Source organism: Theobroma umbraticum, unplaced genomic scaffold, assembly GCF_002168275.2.
Source record: "Theobroma umbraticum cultivar Fairchild unplaced genomic scaffold, ASM216827v3 scaffold_20.0, whole genome shotgun sequence".
In the NCBI taxonomy this organism is placed as follows: domain Eukaryota; kingdom Viridiplantae; phylum Streptophyta; class Magnoliopsida; order Malvales; family Malvaceae; genus Theobroma; species Theobroma umbraticum.
The window spans coordinates 2507531-2528672 of record NW_018397266.1 but is presented as its reverse complement, the minus strand read 5'-3'; the positions used below and the strand labels follow the sequence as shown (position 1 = coordinate 2528672).

Here is a 21142-nt window from a genome sequence, read left to right as displayed (position 1 = left end):
AGAGTATATTTTTCTTTTTCTTTTCCTTTTTCTTTTTCTTTTTTTGTTAAGAATACCAAAAGAAAAAATACAAGATTGCCAGAGTTATCTTTATTTTGCTATTTAACGGTCATGTGAAACTTTTTTTATTTTATTTAAATTTAATTTTTTACAAAATATATATATATATACACACACTTAAGATTCAGTTAATTATTCGAATTGTCAAGTATGTACTGTAACTTTCAAATTGTTGTATGTGTTCCTTTATTACATCACCAAAGTCACACTGGCCTGGTTAAATATATAAATTAAAAGTGTTGCTAAAAGATGTGACTTTTAAAGTTAATTATAATATTATTATAATTAATACATGTGATTTATAGGATAATTTTAAAGTATAAATATATACACGCACAAATAAACATTCTTAACATAATAGTGAATACTATATATATATATGACTATGCATATTAAATTTTATTAAAAAATTCAAGCATTCAAATGAAAAATATGGTTAAAACAAAAGTGAATATGTTCAAATAAAAATTTGCATTGGTGTAAAAGTTGTTTCATTTAGATAAAAGGTAATAATAAGAGGAAGAAAAAACAATAAATTGATGAAAGATGCAATTTTGATATTGAATTAGAACAATAAATTGATAATGACAGAAAAAATAAATCTTTTCAAAAACCAAATAATTTATTGAACTTACATTTATCAAATATTAATAATTACATTAAACTTCATAATAAGCAAAACATAAAAATTCATATATCAATATAGCACAAAACTTTATTTGTGGAAGAAGTAATGGTGCTTTGCTTATTGATGAATGAATTGAACTTTCAAAAAAGAAATTTTTATTAAAAAACGGAAAATGGTGTCAAAATATTGATATATGATTTCAGCAATTTATTATGATAGAGACTTAGAAAAATCAAATAAAAAAACAAATTAAAAGTAACTGTCAGTAAAATAAATTAATATAATAATAATGATAGTCATTAAATATTGCATAAAACAATCCGAAAAGAATGTAATGTAATTAATGCAAATTTTAGTATTATAATTTTTTAATTTGAGTTATCCTAGGCAAATATATTTCTAGTGACAGTATCATTTTTAAATTTGAATTTTAACACATTAAATAGTCGTTTATATGTTTCTTTAAGCAAACAATTACAAAATTCTTACCTAATGTCTAATTTAAATTTGTATTAAACGTGTAAAATGCACAAATGGAAATAATTAAATGCAATAAATTGAATCTTTTAATACCAAAATTAAAATTTGACATTAATTAATAGACAACTAACATTTGTTTATAACCTAAATATGTCAGAAAAATAAGCTATCCACATACGATTTTTTTTAACTAAAAATTTTGTCTATTATATTTATATTGGATTTATAATATTATTCTCACATTATATGTAATAATTAATAATTAATGCAATAAATTCTAATCCATTGGGAAAATCTATTACTTACAATATAGCAATTTTAAAGAATATCTTTAGAATACTCCTTAATGAAATTCATAAATTATATAAATGAGGATTTGGATTCCAATCTTTTTATTTTATTTTTAATTTTTTTATTTTGATATAAGGGAGTAGAATAACTTATTACTTTGGGAAACATACAACAATCTCTTCATTAAACAATAAGTGTCGAATTCCATTTAGAAACTCCATATAATTAGCTACCCAATTCACACGAGAAACGTGGCGTCCATACTAATTAAATTCTAACAACCGACCATCAACAATGAGAGAGGATTGTTATAAATTGAGCGAAATGTGATTAAAAAATAATGATTAAAGTATTCAAATAGTTTTTATATTCATATATTTTTGTCAATTTAATTTTTATATTCAAAATTTTATCAATTTAATTTTTTAATTTTAAAAATTAAAACAATATAGTTTCTCTTCTAACATTGTCAATTTTCTCGTTAGAAGTGATAACATGTAGTGTTGACATGATAAATTTGTTGACGTTATAAAGCCATGTAGCAATAATGATGACGTGATACTCACGTGGAATTGACATGGTAATGTAATAATGCCATGTAGCAATACTAACATGACAAATCAAGATTTTTTTTTTTAAAAAAAATGTGTACCATATTATAAGAATTAAATTAAATAAAAATGTATAATATATACATTAAATTAAACAAAATTGAGGTATTTAAAGACTAAATTAAAAAAAATACAAATCACTGAGTAGATGATACATATTCTTATTAATAAGTCAAATGTTTAAATGTAAAAAATTTAGAATGTTACAAATATATATAAATATTTCTTTACTTGATTATTTGATTTCATATATTAATTTAGATTTTTTACAAAAAATAAGTTTAAATTCTCTTTTTATAAAAAAATTTAATATTTTATAGAGTTACTTTTACAAATATCATTATTAAATTCGTTATCACTTAATTTTTTTTAATTTGATATTATTTTTAATGAAATTATTTCATAATCCATTTATAAAAAGAAACAAAAAGATTTAATTGCCTTTTTTAATATATGTATGAAACCGAAGTAAGCCCATTAAATACTTTAAAGACAAAATAATTTGCCAAGAAATCATCTCATTGAACATTGAGATTTTGAGTACTTAAAAAAATATTTCTTGCCTTCTAATTATTTTGTTTACCTTATAATTAAATTTAAATTATTATTGCCAAAAGCCAAAAGCTTGATTCTAGCTATGATTTCAATTTGACAACTTATAAAAAATCACAAAAATTTGATTGAGATTGGAGACCAAAGAGACCACAAAATTCATTAAACCCACAAATTAACCTTATAGATATTTTTTTATTGTTTAAAGTTACCTATATAAAAAAAACCTTATAAATATATTTCTTCAATCTCCAAACCCTACAAAACAAAAAATATATATTTATTATTTTTTCAAAATTAACATTATCATTCTAATATTTTTATATATGTTTTGATCAAAGGTCATAAAAGATGAGCTTAGTTTGCATTTCAAAAGCTGAGAATGGTTTAGAATAACCTAATAAGATCCACAATGAGTAAACTCCACAAATTAAATTTATAATTCTTTCTCAACTAAAAATATGTAATTGTTAATAATAGATGATTGATGATGGACAATGGTCTTCATCAACAATCGGCATGTGTGATTATCACAGAAGGGCACGGCCCTTAATTAAAATGTTGCCCTAACATTGACTCCAACTTCTATTGCGTTTTGATGGAAGATTAAGAAAATGCCAATAGTTGTATGCAATTACTCCAACATTTAAAACTTCATGATTTTAGTGTAATATAATATTTAATAATATAAAAGTACATTTATAAAATATTGAAATATTTTTTCAAAAGGGAAATTGAAACTTAATTTTTATAAAGAAAATAAATTAATGTACATATTTTCGAATCAAATAATCAAGTAATAAAATATTTATACATAAATTTTAACTCTATAAATCTTTTAGACTTAAACATTTGGCTTTATATTAAGTATATGTATCATTTAGTTAAAGATTTATATTTTTTAAATATTTTTTAAATTTAATCTCTAAACATCTCGATTTTGTTTAATTTAATCCTTATATTATACATTTTTATTCAATTTAATTCCTCTAACATGATATACAATTTTTTTAAATTTTTTTTTCTCAATTTACCATGTCAGTATTACCATGTGAGATTATCACATCATTATATTAGTTCCATATGACATTGTCCCATCATCATGTCAATTCCACGTGGTAATACTATCATCATTTAATGTCATGTAGTATTGTCACGTTAATAAATTTGTCACATTAGCATCTTATCAATGTTGATGTCAATAACTCTAACAATAAAATTGAACAACGTTAAAAGAAAAATTAAATTGTTTTAATTTTTAAAATTGAGAGATTAAATTACTAAATTTTAAATATAAAAATTAAATTGTCAAAAATGCATACTTTGACCCAAAGATAATACAAACATAACTTTTTTTTCATTTCTTTTTTCCTTTCACCACTTAATGAAGTAACCTCTTTTGAAAACTAAATTGAGGAAAAATTATAATTTGTAAATAAGCTATAATTTTTATTAAAATAATCAATAAAAAATAATTCAAGTAAATTGAAAAACTTTGAATTATAATTTGTAAATAAACTATAATTTTGATTAAGTTGTTTTAGACTCAAGTTATTCATGTTGCTATCTTTTAAAATCAAATTGAATTCAAGCAAGTATTAACGTTGAGTCAAATTTATTATTTTTAATTAACTTAATTAATAGGTAAAATATTCAAACACTTTTAATTTTTAATCATAATCACATGTAAATTTATTAATTTTTAAAATGAACACTCCATCTTAAGTTTTTAAACGATGTTAATATTGAAATATGAAATATCTAAAATATTTTTTTTTATTTTTTCACTTTTTTCCATTCTCTCAAGTCAACCTATAGACACTGGCTGACCACTCCACGGTCGGATCTAATTGTGAAATGTCAAATTCTATCCGATTCTGTCGAATCTTCCCAAGCACTAGATTTGGTGCTCCCCAAGCCATGGGAGCACTCGATCGCCTCCCTTGGCTAAGAGGTGGTCGGCCAATGATGAATAGTGCAGTCGATCGACCATTTAAGAGAAAAAAAAAAGAGAGAAAAGATTTTTTTCATATATTTTTTTAAAATAAAAATTATAATTTATATATTATGTAATTTTTGAAATTAATAAAGATAAAATTATTTAAAAAAATATTTTTACACAACAAATTAACGAAAATATCAACAAAACCCGTATACAACGAAAAATAATTTTTAAAACAAATTATTCATTTTTCATATTAATAGACATGTGTAGAGTTTTTGTTAAATTGAGTGTCGATATTTTACCCTAATTACTATCGAATTTTGCCACCTTTTGACACATTTCATATTTTAACATTGCATATGATAAAAGTAATTTATTTAAAAAATTTATTAGCTTAATAAATATTAATAATATTCAACTTTACCTCTAATATTTTTAATAATAATTTTCTCTCTCACCAATCATACCTTATCACCATCTTTGTTTTTTTTTTCTTTTTTCTCAAATACATGTACCACTGTTAATTTAATCAATTTCTTTGTTATAATTTTAAATTTTATGGTATCAAAATTTTCAATCTCACCGTCACCAATTTCAGTAAATTTAAAAAAATATCCCTCAAAGATTTAAACTATAAACTGAAGTAAAAAAAAAAAGAAGAAGACTAAAGTGACTCCTCTAGCGATTGGTGTTTTAGTTTTCAATTTTTCCCTGGCGAAAGTTTTCAATTTTCTTCATCTTTGGTTTTTTAAAAAAAGAGGACCAAATGAACCGTACCCGACCCGACTCCTCTACCGTGTTGATTAGTGACTTAGTTTGACGTGGAGCACCCTCTACTTCCCTGTCTCGTCATCGACCGTTCTACGAGGGAATCAGTTGGTCTCACACAGACGATGTATTAATACTACCAGAGTTTCAAAAACCTAGCTTCCGAAAATGAATTGAAAATAGAAAAAAAAAAAAACGAAAAGGAAAACATGGATCAAACCCCGAGATCAGTGGCAGCTGCTGCAAATTCCCGGACCTACCAGTTCCACCCTGCCCGAGCCGCCATTACCGATCTCTTCAATCTCTACCTAGGAGTAATAATTCTTTTTCTTTTTTTTTTCCTTTTCAAATTTCTCCAATAAAACGTAGTAGTAATTTTTTTTCTTCAATTTTGTTTGCAGAGAAGTAGCCGCCAAAAAGCTGATGATTCTATTCGAGAACTACCGTAAGTCTCGTTTTTCAATTTTGATGGAGGTTTAATCGATTGTTTATAATAATTAAGTTAAAATTCAGGAACAAAACCCAAAAGCGTGTGCTAGCTCTTAATAGAGAGCTTCCTCCTCGAAACGAGCAGTTCCTTTTAGATTTTGAGCAGCTTCAGACTCAGTTTGGTGTAAGTTTTCCCCATTTTTTTAGCGTCAAATGTCTCTTTTTCCTTTTGTTTTTTAGTTTTTGCTACTGTTTTAGTTGAGCTCCGCCTGGTTGTTACTTTCTCTACTTGCTGTAGAGCAAAAGCAGATGATGAAAAGCAAAATTAACAAAGAGAAAAATGTGATGCAATTATAACATAATTAATCTGCAGAAAACTAAAATCATTCATTTCTATTTTACTTTAAAGATATTGTTTGCATTTATATCTGAATGTAGAAGCGAAAAGCTAGTAGTAGTAGTAACAACCAAATGGCACCTCAATTACTCTGTGACCATGAATTTTTAAATATTGATGATCCTCAACTCTACTTTTATTTGTTGATGCTGTGCCGTTCTTGTCAGGATCAAGATCAGTTGCGGTCTGTGACAGAATCTGTTCTAATATCTTTGGTTGTTCAGTGTTGTAGTCATGCACCACGGGCAGAGTTTCTTCTTTTTGCTTTACGTAGCTTGTGCAATATAGGCTACATTAATTGGGATACCCTTTTGCCGGCCCTTCTTTCTTCAGTTTCCTCTGCAGAAGTGCCAGCAGGTCAGGGGAGTCAGGGAGTGCCTTCTGTATCGACAACAAGTTTATCACAGTCTGGGATGATGCCATCTACTAGCGTAATCACTAATACTTCTAACCTTCAGTCCTCTAATCCTGTATCTACATTAACTTCAGTTCATGGTATTGGGTCTCCAGCCCAATCTACGATTGAACCATTACCTGGCGCAACTTTATCCCCTGTAAAATCATCTGATATTTCCAGCAATGGTCAACTGTCTACAACTAGAATGAATTCATCTATAAGAGATAATGCTATAAGCAATTTACGTCAGCTATGTTGCAAGATCATTTTAACTGGGCTTGAATGTAGTTTGAAACCAGTGACTCAAGCTGAAATTTTCTACCATATGCTGAATTGGCTGGTTAATTGGGATCAAAGACAACAGGGGAGTGAGGAATGTGATGGAAAGACCTGGAGACCAGACAAGGCTCTAATTGAATGGCTACACAGTTGTTTGGATGTAATTTGGCTGTTGGTTGAGGAAGATAAATGCCGAGTGCCGTTTTATGAATTACTTCGAAGTGGATTGCAGTTTATAGAAAACATCCCAGATGACGAAGCATTGTTTACACTTATCTTGGAAATACATAGGAGGAGAGATATGATGGCTGTGCATATGCAAATGTTAGACCAACACCTTCATTGCCCCACATTTGGAACTCATCGGATTTTGTTGCAGACAACTCCCAATGTTTCTGTTGAAGCTGTGGCAAACTTGCGGTATTCACCAATTACATATCCAAGTGTGCTTGGAGAACCGCTGCATGGAGAGGTGATGACTGTTCCAAATGCTCATTAATTTCTAAAATATGGTATACTTTCATTAAACTTGCGATGGTATCAAGTTTCCTTTTTTGGTAGTGTATTGAAGGGATATTAGTTTATATAATTGTTTGTTATGTAATAGTGTGATTCAATGTTATGTCATGGAGATTCTTTCCAGAGAAACAACTTTTTATTCTATTTAATCTTTCATTATATAAAATGAAGAAGGTCAATGGTGGCCAATGGTGTGTTATTCAAAGGAAACATGCTTTTCTGACTGTGATGGTGTGATTTTATAGAGCCTTGATTCATTCCACCTATTGACCTATTGCGTTAGCAATCTTGGGCTTTGCCTGCCCTTTAGTAAATTCTGATTCGGCCGGAAAGGTGCTACCAACACAGAATTGGGGGGGGGGGGGGGGGGGGTGTTTCCATGTAACTGCTGTTCCTGCTCTCTTCTTTTAGTCAACGGCAGCAGGATAAGTATAAAGGAGAGAACTACTTCAGATAACCCTACCTTTATGATGCAGCCTGTGGAGGTGGCCGGAGCCACACTTTTGGATACAGTATACTAGCGGAAGAATAGAATAAGTAGGGGGGAGAGGAGAGAATAAAAATCTGGGCAAACCTTTGTTCCTCATCATATTTTTGTTATCAATGTTTAGAATTTCTCTATGTAGTTTTGAGTAATGCCATTTCAGATCTATATCAGATATATCTCAAGGAGGTCTGACATCTGGTGCTTAATGAACCCTTTCGTAAGGAATCACTTGGGATTCTTATTTCTACTTATTGGCATTTTCAAAATGGTAGGTTGTGATTTCTGATTAAGTACAGTGGACCCTTTGGAGGTCATAGGTTTTGTTTGATGTTATTTTTCCTAGTGCATTTTTCGGTAAATCTCCTTGAAGTCAACTGATTTAAGCCTTGTCATTGGTTTCTCTGGCGTCTGCTTGCCTAATGACTGTATATACTTTATCCTTTTTTTTTTATGCATCATTCTTAAATGTTAACTAGTGAGTTTCTTTATTTGCTGATGATTAAATGTTAAAATGTGTCATTTCAGTCTCAAGTTTGATTCATGCTGAACTCTCTACCACACAATGGGAGAGGCTTGTCAATTTTTCAGTACTTTTTGTTTACTTCTCTTTGATAAATTCAGCTTCCAGTCGAAAATTATTTTTGTTTGCATGTTTTGCTTATCACAGTTTGTGGCAATCAAGAATATATTTATCTGTGACTGTAATTATGTTGTGTATGTGTGCCTACATATGTATATATAAGCTTTATCTTCTTTTCTTTATTTATGACTTGTTATATGTAAATGTGTTTTCTGTGTATGAGTAGGGAGAGAAGGGAACAGAAGTAGTGTATGCTCGCACACACATATATTGGGTTACAGGGACTAAGTGTGATCAGATTGATTTTTAATTGGGAAAAGAAGAGGGGGGGGGGGGTGTTGGATGGTGGGACGGTTGAGCGGAACACCATATTCGGAGTTGGGATTTACTAAGTTTGTATTGATAGTTTCTTTTATTTGTGTAGGATCTTTCTGCTTCTATCCAGAGGGGTAGTTTAGACTGGGAGAGAGCTTTGCGTTGTATAAGGCATGCTATTCGTTCTACTCCTTCTCCTGATTGGTGGAAACGTGTGCTTGTTGTGGCACCTTGCTATCGAGGTTCTGCTCAAGTGCCTACTCCTGGTGCTGTTTTTACCTCTGATATGATATGTGAGGCAACAATTGATAGAATTATTGAGCTATTGAAGTTGACAAATTCAGGCAATAAATTCTTCCTTTGTTCTCTGGATATTTTCAATGTAAAAGGAGTGAATAATCATTAGCTCTTCATTACTAATTCTGTTTTAGAACTCTTTAATGAGTTATAATGCATCTGTTGATGCTAGGTGTCTTTCGAATTTTATCCTTTTAGAAGTACCAAATCCTCAAAATAGCAGCAGAAATATGAAGGAATTGATTTTTTAGATATTCCCGAATTTCTCACGCTTTACTGGTTTTTAAAATTCTTTAATTGCAGAGATAAATTGCTGGCAGGAGTGGCTTGTCTTCTCAGATATATTCTTCTTTCTTATGAAAAGTGGTTGTATCGATTTTGTTGATTTTGTTGATAAGCTGGGCTCACGCCTTACAGAGAGTGATCACCATATACTTCGGACAAATCATGTGACCTGGCTTCTTGCCCAAATCATTCGGGTGGAGCATGTCATGGCTGCTTTGAATAATGATTCCAGAAAGGTTGTTTCTAAATGGAAAAATTCGTTGCGTTTCTTCTATTCAGTTTGATCCAACTTGATGAATTTTTTGGTCTTGTTCAAACACACCATGAGGGAATGTTTTTATTAGGGGACACTTAGTCATAATCTCATGAAATATGTGTATCTTTCATCCTAAGAATTATGATTCTCTGCATTGATTACTTGTCAGTGATTGAATAAGTTATATGTACAAATTTGCTTCAACTTAGGCCTTGCAATTCTGCTGGTAGGTGGAGACGACAAGAAAGATTCTATCATTTCATAGAGAAGATAGGAGCTCTGATCCTAATAATCCCCAAAGCATCCTGCTTGATTTTATTAGCAGTTGTCAAAACTTACGCATTTGGTCGTTGAATACAACCAGAGAATATCTGAATAATGAACAGTTGCAGAAAGGGAAGCAAATAGATGAATGGTGGAGACAAGTGAGCAAAGGTACATATGATGCAAATGGTATTATAGAGTTGAATAAATTTAACATGCATCTATTATAGTTGGTGACTGTCCCGCACAGAGTGTTTATTGCTTTGAATTTCTTGTTCACTGTTACATCCACTAATCATAACATGGTCATATTACATTGACATGTCAGATCTTCTGAGTGTGCCTGTAAAATTCATCAAGACCTGCTTCATACCGTTTGAATAAACCCTAAATATAGGACATCTTTTGCAGTTTTAACATGTCCTGTTTTATATTAGGGGAACGGATGATGGATTACATGAATATGGATGATAGATCAATTGGGATGTTTTGGGTTGTGTCCTACACCATGGCACAGCCAGCTGGTGAAACAGTTATGAATTGGTTATCTTCTGGTGGAGCTACAGAGTTGTTACCGGGAGCAACTGTGCAGCCCAATGAGAGATTAATGGTGATGCAGGAAGTTAGTCCGTTGCCGATATCACTGTTATCTGGCTTTTCAATGAATCTTTGTTTGAAGTTGGTCTTGCAAATGGAAGAATCTTTATTCATTGGGCAGGTATCATTTGATGTTTCTGGCCTGTATAAAACTTGTGCATGGAATAAATTTTTTACATCTTTATGTCTGTTTATGGAAGTTAATGAGAGGGGAAGGGGATTTCTATTGTGCCAATGTAAAGTTGGTTTCAAATGGACTTTCTCTTCACTAGGATGACAAAGTGGTTGAGGTTTTTTTCAAGGAACCTACTTTCTTGCCTCCAGCCTCACCGCTTTGTCATTTTATTAAGTTGAGTTGTGTGTTAGTGCTAGATGATTTTCATCTTAAGTGTTCTTGCTGTGAAATTTCTACCAGCTCGAAGCTAAACTTTAGATGTTGCAGGGTGCACCACTGTACCTAACTAATTTAGTGAATGTGAAGTAGATATATTGACGGTTAAATGCTTTCTTGTTTTTGTTTCCTCATGCAAGTATGACATTGGTCTCTTAGGCTGAATGGTCTTTATAACCCAAGATGCTGATAGGGGAAGACTAAAGAGACATGGGCCGAAACTATTAAAATGGACCTTGCTTAACTAATCCAACTTAGGATATGATCCTAAATAAAATGGCGTAATCTAATTCTTATAGTTGATCTTTGTTGGAGGCTTAATGATCTCTATCAGGTCTTGTACCATTGGATCGCTGCTGGTTTTGGAACAGTTTTTGATTATTGATATTGCTGCTCTGATGCAGGTTGTTCCTAGTATTGCTATGGTTGAAACATACACCAGATTGCTGCTTATTGCACCTCATTCATTATTTCGTTCACACTTTAGCGTAATTTCCTTTCCCTTCCAAAGTTAGTACTTCTTATATTTTGTGACAAACAAAAGTCTAGGCAGAATATTAGAAGAGATGTCTTATAAGTAGAGAAATATTATTCTTGTCATGCAGTTTTCTTTAGATCTGTGGTATAAAATTTGTTGTTCACCTGAATGTTATTTTCTTATTATTTCAAATGGAAGCCTTACAACTCTTTAATATTTTTGTTTTAACCTCAATCTAGCTGCTGGCGGAAAGTAAATAACTCATTGTACTAATTTGGGAAACAGATTTTGACTTACAATGACTTCATCTATTGGTATATGTGTTTTTCAGATTTCCTGACATGTCTTGCATTTTCATGACAAATGAATATATCTGTTCTAGATCATTGGCTGCTTTTCATATGAACCAATAAACTGGCTAGATGAAAGAATTTACCCTTTACTAAACCATTTTTTTCAAAAAAAATTTATGTCATTGGACTAATTTTTGGAATTTTCTTTCAAATCCATTGGAGTGTTCGTCAACGACATAAATAGGCACCGTGGTGAGTTATGATCAATAGATGATCCCATGTAGTGGGAAAAGGCTTAGTTCTTGTTCTTGACTTCTGAATTTTTCCAGTTTAGTGTGAGTTTTTTCAGCAGACTGAAGTTTGAGTTTAATGTTCTTACTCTAGCTCTCTTTTGGGTTTACGAAAATAGGTATTGTTTGTTGTTAACACAATGATAAAATGCCTTAAAAAATGCTATTTTTGCAGCATTTGGCACAGAGGAATGCTTCTTTATTGAGCAAGCCTGGGGTGACACTTTTGGTGCTTGAAATTGTGAACTATCGCCTGCTTCCGCTCTACAGGTGATCTTCTGCGTGGTTCATTTAGCAAAGATACTCCTCTTCCCTCAACTGGTGATAGTTTGGGATAATGTTTTAGAAATGCTTACTGTTATCAACTCTTCATAAACTCCTCCTGATATCAAATGCCTATGTTTCGAACTTGCATTAGAGAATTGAGCTTTCTGACTCCCTAGGGTTTCTTTTCCTTTGCCCGTTTTTACTTGTATCTCAATCCTTCTGGCACTACTCAATAAGTTGTTATCATGCTCAAAATTATCCTCAATACTCTTAGGACTGTGGCAGCTTCAAATGCTATGCCTTGGGAGTTGGTCTTTCTTACGTGCAATTTAATGATATCATATATGATATTTGTACTTTTTCATTTTTGTAGGTACCAAGGAAAATGCAAAACTCTGATGTATGATGTTACAAAAATAATTTCTGCATTAAAAGGAAAACGGGGAGATCATCGTGTCTTTAGGTTGGCTGAGAACTTGTGCATAAATCTGATTTTGTCATTGAGAGACTTTTTCTCAGTGAAAAGGGAAGGGAAGGTTGATGCTATTATCTCAAACCAAAAGCTTTTGTTGTTCTCTCTTTTACCCTGCTTAATTTAGCTAAAATTTTTAAATTGATATTTGCAGGGCCCCACTGAATTCACGGAAACTTTAAATCGAATAACTATAATCACTCTTGCCATCACCATTAAAACACGTGGAATTGCAGATGCTGATCACTTACTTTATCTTCAAACAATGTTAGAACAGATACTGGCAACCAGCCAGCATACATGGTCAGAGAAAACTCTGCGTTATTTTCCTTCTCTTCTTCGTGATGCCTTAATGGGACGGATAGACAAAAGAGGACTGGCAATTCAAGCATGGCAACAGGTTTAACTGATGTTTCTTTTTATTTTTTAAGTTTTATTTGATATCTTTTGTCAGATAAGGTGATCCTAATGAAAATACAGGGCACCTGCTTAGTATATATGCAAGATGAGTGTAAGAAGAAAAGGAAGAAATGGTTAATACCTCAAGTCTCAGAAATCTATAGACATTTCATGAAAGGGAATGTTAGATAAAAAGTAGAAATCAAACTCAAAGAGAAAACATTCTTGAAAGTTGCAGTTTTTAATTCTATTGTTGAGTGCTTATTTCCCGTCATACTCCACTTTGCAAAAAACTTTATTTACTGTCATACTTTGAGAGTGAACAGATTATTTTAGATACAGGGACATTGCTATATACATTTTTCTCATGAGTTTATAAAAATTTGTAAGGTTTTCCCATTCCGTTAATCACTTTGGAAATATTTTATGTATTGTTCCAATGCTTGTTTTTATTGTTATTAATAGTTGTTGTGTTTCTTGTTTGCCTAGATTTCATGCAGCTGCTAATATTGGAAAATGTACTTATTTTACAGTCTGAAACAACAGTGATCAACCAATGCACCCAACTTCTTTCATCATCTGCTGATCCAAATTATGTTATGACTTATATCAGTCACAGTTTTCCTCAACACCGGCAATATCTATGTGCTGGTGCATGGATACTGATGCAAGGGCACCCTGAAAACATTAATAGTGGAAACCTGGTATGCTTTTCTTTCTTTTTCTCTCTTGACCTGGAAAGGTCACTTGAATAGTGTCGTGCTGTTACTTTCCTGATAGCTACTTCACAGTTCCTTTTCTCCTAAAAATTTCATTAATGTTAAAGATTATCTTTTGCAAAAATTGAGTCAGGCACGGGTACTGAGGGAATTTTCACCTGAAGAAGTGACAGCAAATATTTATACAATGGTAGATGTATTACTTCACCACATTCATATGGAGCTTCAGCATGGGCATTCCTTGCAGGTTTTGTGGCCATTTTTCTCTGTTAGTTTCATTGACTACATTGTTGCCTTTGTTAAGCATTTCATTTGGTTTGCCTTTTTCAGGACCTTTTATTGAAAACTTGTGCAAACCTTGCCTTTTTTGTTTGGACTCATGAGCTGATTCCTTTGGATATATTGCTTCTGGCACTCATTGACCGTGATGATGATCCCCATGCCCTCCGTATTGTGGTATGCGCGTCTAAGATATTGTTCTACTTTTCTCATGACCCTTTGTTCATATATGAAGTTCTCTAAATTGATTATTGTGCATAATGATGGGCCTCATATAAGATCCTGTCTTTGTTGTAGTTTCATTTTTGTTCCCAATTTTCAGGAGTCATGACTAACTTGGTCATCTAAAGTTTGCTGCAATGAGCAGTGCAATGGTTTTTTTCTGGTCTTGTATTGTACTTGTATTTAACTGGCCTTTTATCCTTCTCTTTGGATCTTTACTCAGGAGGCTACTCCTTTTCTTGATTGCTGTCTCCGGGGAATCTATATCTTATAACTGCAACTTTGGTTTTGGAGGCCATTGTTTACTCCTTTTGTTGGTATTCTGTAACTTTTAACTGCAACTTTAGTTTTGTGAGAGGCCTTTCTTTTAAAACCAAGTAGCATTGTACTCAAGTGTCTTTGAGTTAGATTAACTTATTGTGAACACATGAGATTCTAGTAGTATTTTGTTTATACCTATTTTTTACTCTTATACTTCTGTCTTGATTATATTTTCTTTCTCCTTTAGTGCTAGCTCGATGACTATTCATTTCATGTCATCTTGGAGATCTTTGAAATAATTAATATCCTGCTCTCTTTCTACTTCTGATGATGTAATTATGTATTGCAGATAAGCTTACTTGACAGGCAAGAGCTTCAACAAAGGGTGAAATTATATTGTCTGAATCGTAACTCCCCTGAGTATTGGCTTTACACTGGAATATTTAAGCGCACTGATTTGCAAAAGGCCCTTGGCAATCATCTCTCCTGGAAGGACAGGTAATTTTTTTTTTTGTTTTTTTTTTTAAATTGAAACACTCAAAGTTAGAGTCTGAATTTTTATTCAAGTAATGATTGGTAGAGCTTTGTAATATATGTTTAGGAGTGGAAGTATGCTTTGTCTTTGCTTGGATAGATACTTAATAAAGTATGTCACTAAGTATTTTCTGTTTTGTTGTTTATGTTTTGCATTGTTATTAATACTGCTTTTTCTAAGCTTCACAGGTATCCTACATTCTTTGACGATATTGCAGCACGTTTGCTTCCAGTCATCCCCTTAATTGTCTATAGACTTATTGAGAATGATGCTACAGAATCGGCTGACAGGATTCTGGCGATGTATTCTCCATTTTTAGCTTACCATCCTTTAAGATTTACATTTGTTCGTGACATTCTTGCATATTTCTATGGTCATTTACCTGGAAAGCTCATTGTGCGAATATTGAATGTACTTGATCTCAGGAAGGTAATTACATTTGCGGCTCTCTGCTCTTTCCCTTTTACCTTATATACCTACAATTCTCCTGTCGGAGCTTATTGGCTTAAAATTTGTTTCAGATCCCTTTTTCCGAATCATTTCCTCAGCATATTGGTTCATCAAATCCTGCAATGTGCCCACCTCTAGAATATTTTGCAACTCTTTTGTTGGCTCTTGTGAATAATGTAATACCCCCGTTAAACAGCAACTCAAGAAGTGCATCAATGGGAGATGCTTCAAATAATGCAATGCGTGGTCCTCATAACAGGACTCCAGCAACACCTCATTCTGGGCCAGCAAATGCTTCTGAGGGTCAAAAAGCATTTTATCAAATTCAGGACCCTGGGACATATACTCAGCTGGTTCTCGAAACAGCTGTCATAGAAATACTCTCTCTTCCCATATCTGCTTCTCAGATTGTGTCATCTCTAGTTCAAATTGTTGTTAACATACAACCAACACTGATTCAATCCAGCAATGGTCTGCACGGACCTTCCAATGGTCTGGGGCAAGGTTCAGTTCTACCAACATCCCCTTCAGGAGGCAGCACAGATTCCTTGAGTGCAGGCAGATCAACTTCTTCAGTTTCAGGGATCAACACCTCTAGTTTTGTTTCACGAAGTGGTTATACATGCCAACAGCTATCATGCTTATTTATCCAAGCTTGTGGTCTGTTGTTGGCTCAGCTCCCTCCTGAATTTCACTTACAGCTTTACATGGAGGCATCACGTATAATAAAAGAAAGTTGGTGGCTAACTGATGGGCAAAGATCACTGGGCGAACTAGACTCTGCTGTTAGCTATGCTTTGTTGGATCCAACATGGGCTTCCCAAGATAATACCTCTACAGCCATAGGTATTATATCATTTGTGGCGCTGACTTTTAGTGACCTTGCTGTGTTTTTTTTTGGGTGAGAATTATTAGTGTTAACTCAATTTCGTGTTTGTTATATCCCTTGTTGACTTCAAGCATTCCCAGATTTTCTAAAGTTGCAATAATTTAAGTCTCAAACTGTTTTTAAAAATTACAGAGTATACAAAATCACCTCTTAGAATATGGATGAAGATTTAGTGTCCAATTTTTTTTCAAGGTTGGAGAGGGTAACTGACTTGAATTTCTCATGAGGGACTAATTGAGGCGAGCGAAAATGATATGCTGGTATTAAGGTCAATGCAGATCCTCAACAATTCTGCAAGGGAAACAATGTAGTCTTTATAGTGATATTGATGCGAGATAGGATCATGCTTTTTGAAGGGTTAAACTATTAGACCTCTGCTTATTAGTTCTTATATATTTTTATGCATTCAATTTTTATTTTAATGTTTAAGGAATTATTAAGGCTTTTAGGGTTGTATTTGGTATTTCATATTTATGTTAGGGTTGTGTAACCCACAAGTACCTATGTCATTTTAGTTTATAGTTGCTTTGCACAGTGAATTGCTGAGATGTTAGATCTGAGTATAAGAAACAATTGTATTCCCCCTCCCTCACTCTCTCTCTCTCTCTCTCTCTCTCTCTCTCTCTCTCTTGTTCACACACACATATATACTAACACATTTTACTCACCTCTCTTCTGCATTTGGCTAGTTTATTCATTATACTTGAGTTGATTGAGCCTGAACCTAGCCATCATACCTTCTTAAAGGGAAGGGGACAATTTCTGTCTGCTCTTTTGCCTTTTAATAACTTCTAGGTTGTTGCTAGACTGCGACTTGTGTATGCTACAAGTGTTCTAGGTTCACACCCCTTCTGCTTGCTTCTTGTGATTGGTTACCTATCAAAACATAAACATTTAACAAATAAGAAAATAAAATATTATCATCCCTAGTGGAGTTGAAACAGATGATAGTCACATTCATCTATTGTGCTCCCTCAGCTTTTCATTGTCAATAATTTTATATTTTAGACATCTAGATGTCTTATCATGAGATCTCTACTTTATTCCAGCTTCATGGACAGTTAAACAAAAAGTGCCAGTGTCAATACGGTGACATATCATTTGATGCTGAATTGCACTCTGATGTGATTATCCTATTGTTGTGTCCAGGTAATATAGTTGCCCTGCTTCATGCTTTCTTCAGTAACCTGCCACAAGAATGGCTAGAGGGAACCCACGTCATTATTAAACATCTCAGGCCAGTAACATCAGTTGCTATGTTGAGAATAGCATTCCGTATAATGGGCCCCTTACTGCCAAGACTTGCCAATGCTCATAATCTTTTCAACAAGGTATAAAAGTCAATTTTGTGCATCTTTTTGAATGTTTTTCTCTAAATGACTTAGGTTTCTGTTTTACTGGCAGCTTTATTTTGTTGTTTTAATTTTTCTTCTGTATTACTCACCTGAGATTGAACAAACTTTTGGTTGTGGAGGTTTTATCTTGAACATAAAAAGTACCATCACTTCATCATATAGTATGGCTTCCACTTTGGATATTCAAAGTTAGCAAACTTTGGTGCTACTTGCCCTTCACTGTTTCATTGCATCTACTGTTTCATGTCTACTTGTCCTTCACTCTGGTGCATTATTAGGTGTTATGTTTCATGTCCAAACAATTGAAGTTGTTTCTTCTCTTAAAAAAAACAGAACACTTCAATTGGTTCCATCTCTACCTTACAAATGACAATTATTTTATCTTATTGGATGGCAGTTAGAGTTGTGGCATGTTTGACAGATATTAATCTGAAAACAAAAAGTATATAGAATGTGGAATGGGAGTGTATTGGAGAAAGAAGCACACACAGACAGGTGCAAAATATTAATTTTGAAAACTCAAGGTCTTAGAACCCTAAGTCTACATGATATTACAGTGTTGGGAGTTGGACATCAACCATTGTGAGGTTCTTTTTGGTGATATAACAAATCATTGATGATTCAGCAAAAGGCTTATGTTCTAAACAAAACAGCAATAGGATGTTGGCATGCTTGGTATATAGTATTAGAGTTTGTATAGAATCTTTAGTAGAAAAGAAATGAAATGGAAACCTTGGCTGAAATTGTGGTCAGGTCACCAATTCATATCTAAACTGTTTCAGCGACAAGATTTACCATCAAATTCTGCTATTTGAGAGTATTCCCTTAATAACAATGGAAAAAAAGGTGTAATGCCCTATGTTTGTAATTATGTTAAAATAATTAATTTGATGGAGATGATTGGATGTCTTCCTTATGATTTTATTGGAGACACATTTTTTAGACATTTCAATTTCTCTACAATAAGTGTAGCAAGTCCATTGTTTTTCCAGGTTAAAATTTAACAATGCGTGATTTGGTTTCTTATGCTTTATTTTCATGAATTGTCTTTCAGATTCTGTCATTACTTTTAAATATACTGGTGGATGTATTTGGGAAAAACTGTCAGCCACCAGTTCCTGTGGATGCATCAGAAATAACGGATCTCATTGACTACCTGTAAGTATTAGTTTTTTTTTCTTTCAACCTTGGTAGAAGGTTTGATCTTTACTTTTATCTTTGCCGTAAAGTACTTACATGCGAGTTGTTCATGTTTCAGTCATCATGTGATCCACTATGAAGGACAGGGAGGGCCTGTGCAGGCTAGCAGCAAGCCTAGGCCAGAAGTATTGGCTCTTTGCGGGAGAGCTGCTGAAAGTCTACGCCCAGATGTACAGCATCTTCTATCCCACTTAAAAACTGATATAAACTCTTCAATATATGCTGCTACCCATCCAAAGTTAGTTCAGAATCCCTCCTGACAATTGGTCGCCCAGAGTTCGAGCCACAATTTTGTCACCAAAGAAAGTTTGTACTTCAGTTGGGTTCTTCCCATCAATTCTGCTGCAGTTTGCAGCCATCTGGTGGCAACACAGAACCAAAGTGCTTAGCATCTTGATTCACAGTGGTTAGGGCATTATTTTGTGAAATGGAGCTGAAAACAACCAACATCAGTAAACAAGAAAACGAGCAATATGATTCCCAGGGGCTTGACCAAAAGATTTGACCATCAGTAGCATTATCGGGTGATTGTACTAATGTAGAGAAAACCAAGTATATACTGAAATGTGAATTTGTAGTAAATCAGTGGCAGAGTTTTAGATACAAGTAGCATATAAATTTGTATAAACGCTATGGCCTCGTGGAAGTAATGTCTTGCAGGATTACCTCTCTAATTATAGAGAATATGTGAATATACCATTAGTGGTCGCAACAACTGTAGGCATACATGCTTGCCCCTAGGCACAGTTGGAACCAGGAACATACAACATCGTGAAACGCTGGTAAGGACTTTGGTCCAAAAATAGTGCATGGTTTTTTGATCTTAACTAGAATTGAGCCCTTTCCGTATGACATGGTTGCTATTCATTTTTTACTTTATTTTCCTACTAATTTTAATAAAAATTGTTATCTTATAAATCGGTAGTAAAATTTTAAAAATTGAACAACTTTAAATTGAAGTCACATGTGGACATTAAGAATATTTTAACAACTCAATTCCATAGATGGGCATGGAAAATTATCCAATGAAAGTTTCTTAAATTGTAGCAAAGCAAAAAGCAAGGACTGCCTGGCAGATGGCGAAATGCCGAGTTGCCAGTTGCAGTAAAACTGGCCCAATGATTGACCCTACAATTCCTTTTCAGCACCAATTGGGTCCTGAAACATAAAGAAGGGAAAATTGACTCCTCAATTATATGCCCCCAGAAACAATCGTTGTTGAGGATATTTGGACTCATCAATCTACACTTTCCCAAATGTCATTAGACACGTGTTTTCACTTTTAAAAAACACACTAAGTCCAAGTTTCTCAATGTTAACAGATAAGGTTTAAGCATATGGTTGTGATATTTTTGGAATTGAGAAAAGTGTGTTGTTGCCTGGTGATGTCATGAAGAAATTTGCATTGCTTAATCGACTGGGTTTGCTTTATCTTTTAATTTTTTCTTTGAAGAAAAATGAATAAGATTAGGAGTGACAAGCCATCATAATTATCTCTAGGTGTCACTCGCTACAGCTGCTAACTATGTTAGTTTGTAAACATTCTTCTACCTTTTTGTCAAAAGCTTGTCATTAAATATCATATTCTCAGTTAAGTAAGTTGTATTATTAGGCTTTGAATTATTTATGATTTAAAAAATTTAATTTTCTTTTTATCCACGATTTCGTAATTTTGGTTTTATAGCTATGACATGTTGTTCAAATATTCATGAAATTTATTATATAAATTGTAGATGCACATGATTACGAATTATTGATATAATTTACTTCAAAAGTTTTGAAACAAGAAGAGAAGCAAGGGTTTATAGGTCTCCGTATTATTTGGTGAAAAGGACAATTCATGAACAACATACCTAACTAATCAATTCACATTCAATTAAAAAGGTGCAAGTGATCAAAAAGAGGCCAAGTTGAGACATTATTGAAATGAAAAGACGAAAAACATTAAATCAAAAAAAAAAGAAAAATCAAAGTAACAGTGCGAGTGAGGAACAAAAAATGGCAAAAAAAAAAAGAAAAAGAAAAAAAATTTATCAATTTCCTCTTCAACAGCTTTGCATTTGTCACAACTTCTCAAGAAAAGGACTCGACAACTGGAGACGAAAGGCAGACACCAATGTATAAACAAAACCGAAATAAACTCTTTTCTCTTATTGGCTCAGAGGTTTGACGAAAATCGTACGTTAATGTAATGTTCACCACAAC

At 32.8% G+C, this 21142-nt stretch overlaps 1 protein-coding gene across 1 annotated transcript; it reads left to right on the top strand.

The window, feature by feature from the left end:
- The first annotated feature begins 5416 nt into the window (after nucleotides 1-5416).
- On the top strand, nucleotides 5417-19764 carry LOC110423648 (mediator of RNA polymerase II transcription subunit). The gene is made up of 21 exons (XM_021437935.2): nucleotides 5417-5649; nucleotides 5737-5780; nucleotides 5849-5948; nucleotides 6329-7309; nucleotides 8848-9082; nucleotides 9339-9556; nucleotides 9807-10011; nucleotides 10278-10558; nucleotides 11233-11316; nucleotides 12065-12159; nucleotides 12530-12692; nucleotides 12783-13028; nucleotides 13561-13731; nucleotides 13880-13993; nucleotides 14077-14202; nucleotides 14858-15006; nucleotides 15232-15472; nucleotides 15565-16339; nucleotides 17532-17713; nucleotides 18792-18895; nucleotides 18996-19764. The coding sequence occupies exons 1-21, from the start codon at nucleotides 5545-5547 to the stop codon at nucleotides 19195-19197; spliced, it is 4821 nt and encodes a 1606-aa protein (XP_021293610.1). The 5' UTR covers nucleotides 5417-5544; the 3' UTR covers nucleotides 19198-19764.
- Nucleotides 19765-21142: the final 1378 nt, after the last annotated feature.

What these genes read in the sequence shown, in the direction of transcription:
- LOC110423648 (XM_021437935.2), top strand. Translation starts at nt 5,545, where the DNA reads ATGGATCAAACCCCGAGATCAGTGGCAGCTGCTGCAAATTCCCGGACC. An exon ending in ATTGAAGTTGACAAATTCAG is followed by an intron (nt 9,083 to 9,338) that starts GCAATAAATTCT and finishes CTTTAATTGCAG; the next exon opens with AGATAAATTGCTGGCAGGAG. An exon ending in CAGTGAAAAGGGAAGGGAAG is followed by an intron (nt 12,693 to 12,782) that starts GTTGATGCTATT and finishes TGATATTTGCAG; the next exon opens with GGCCCCACTGAATTCACGGA.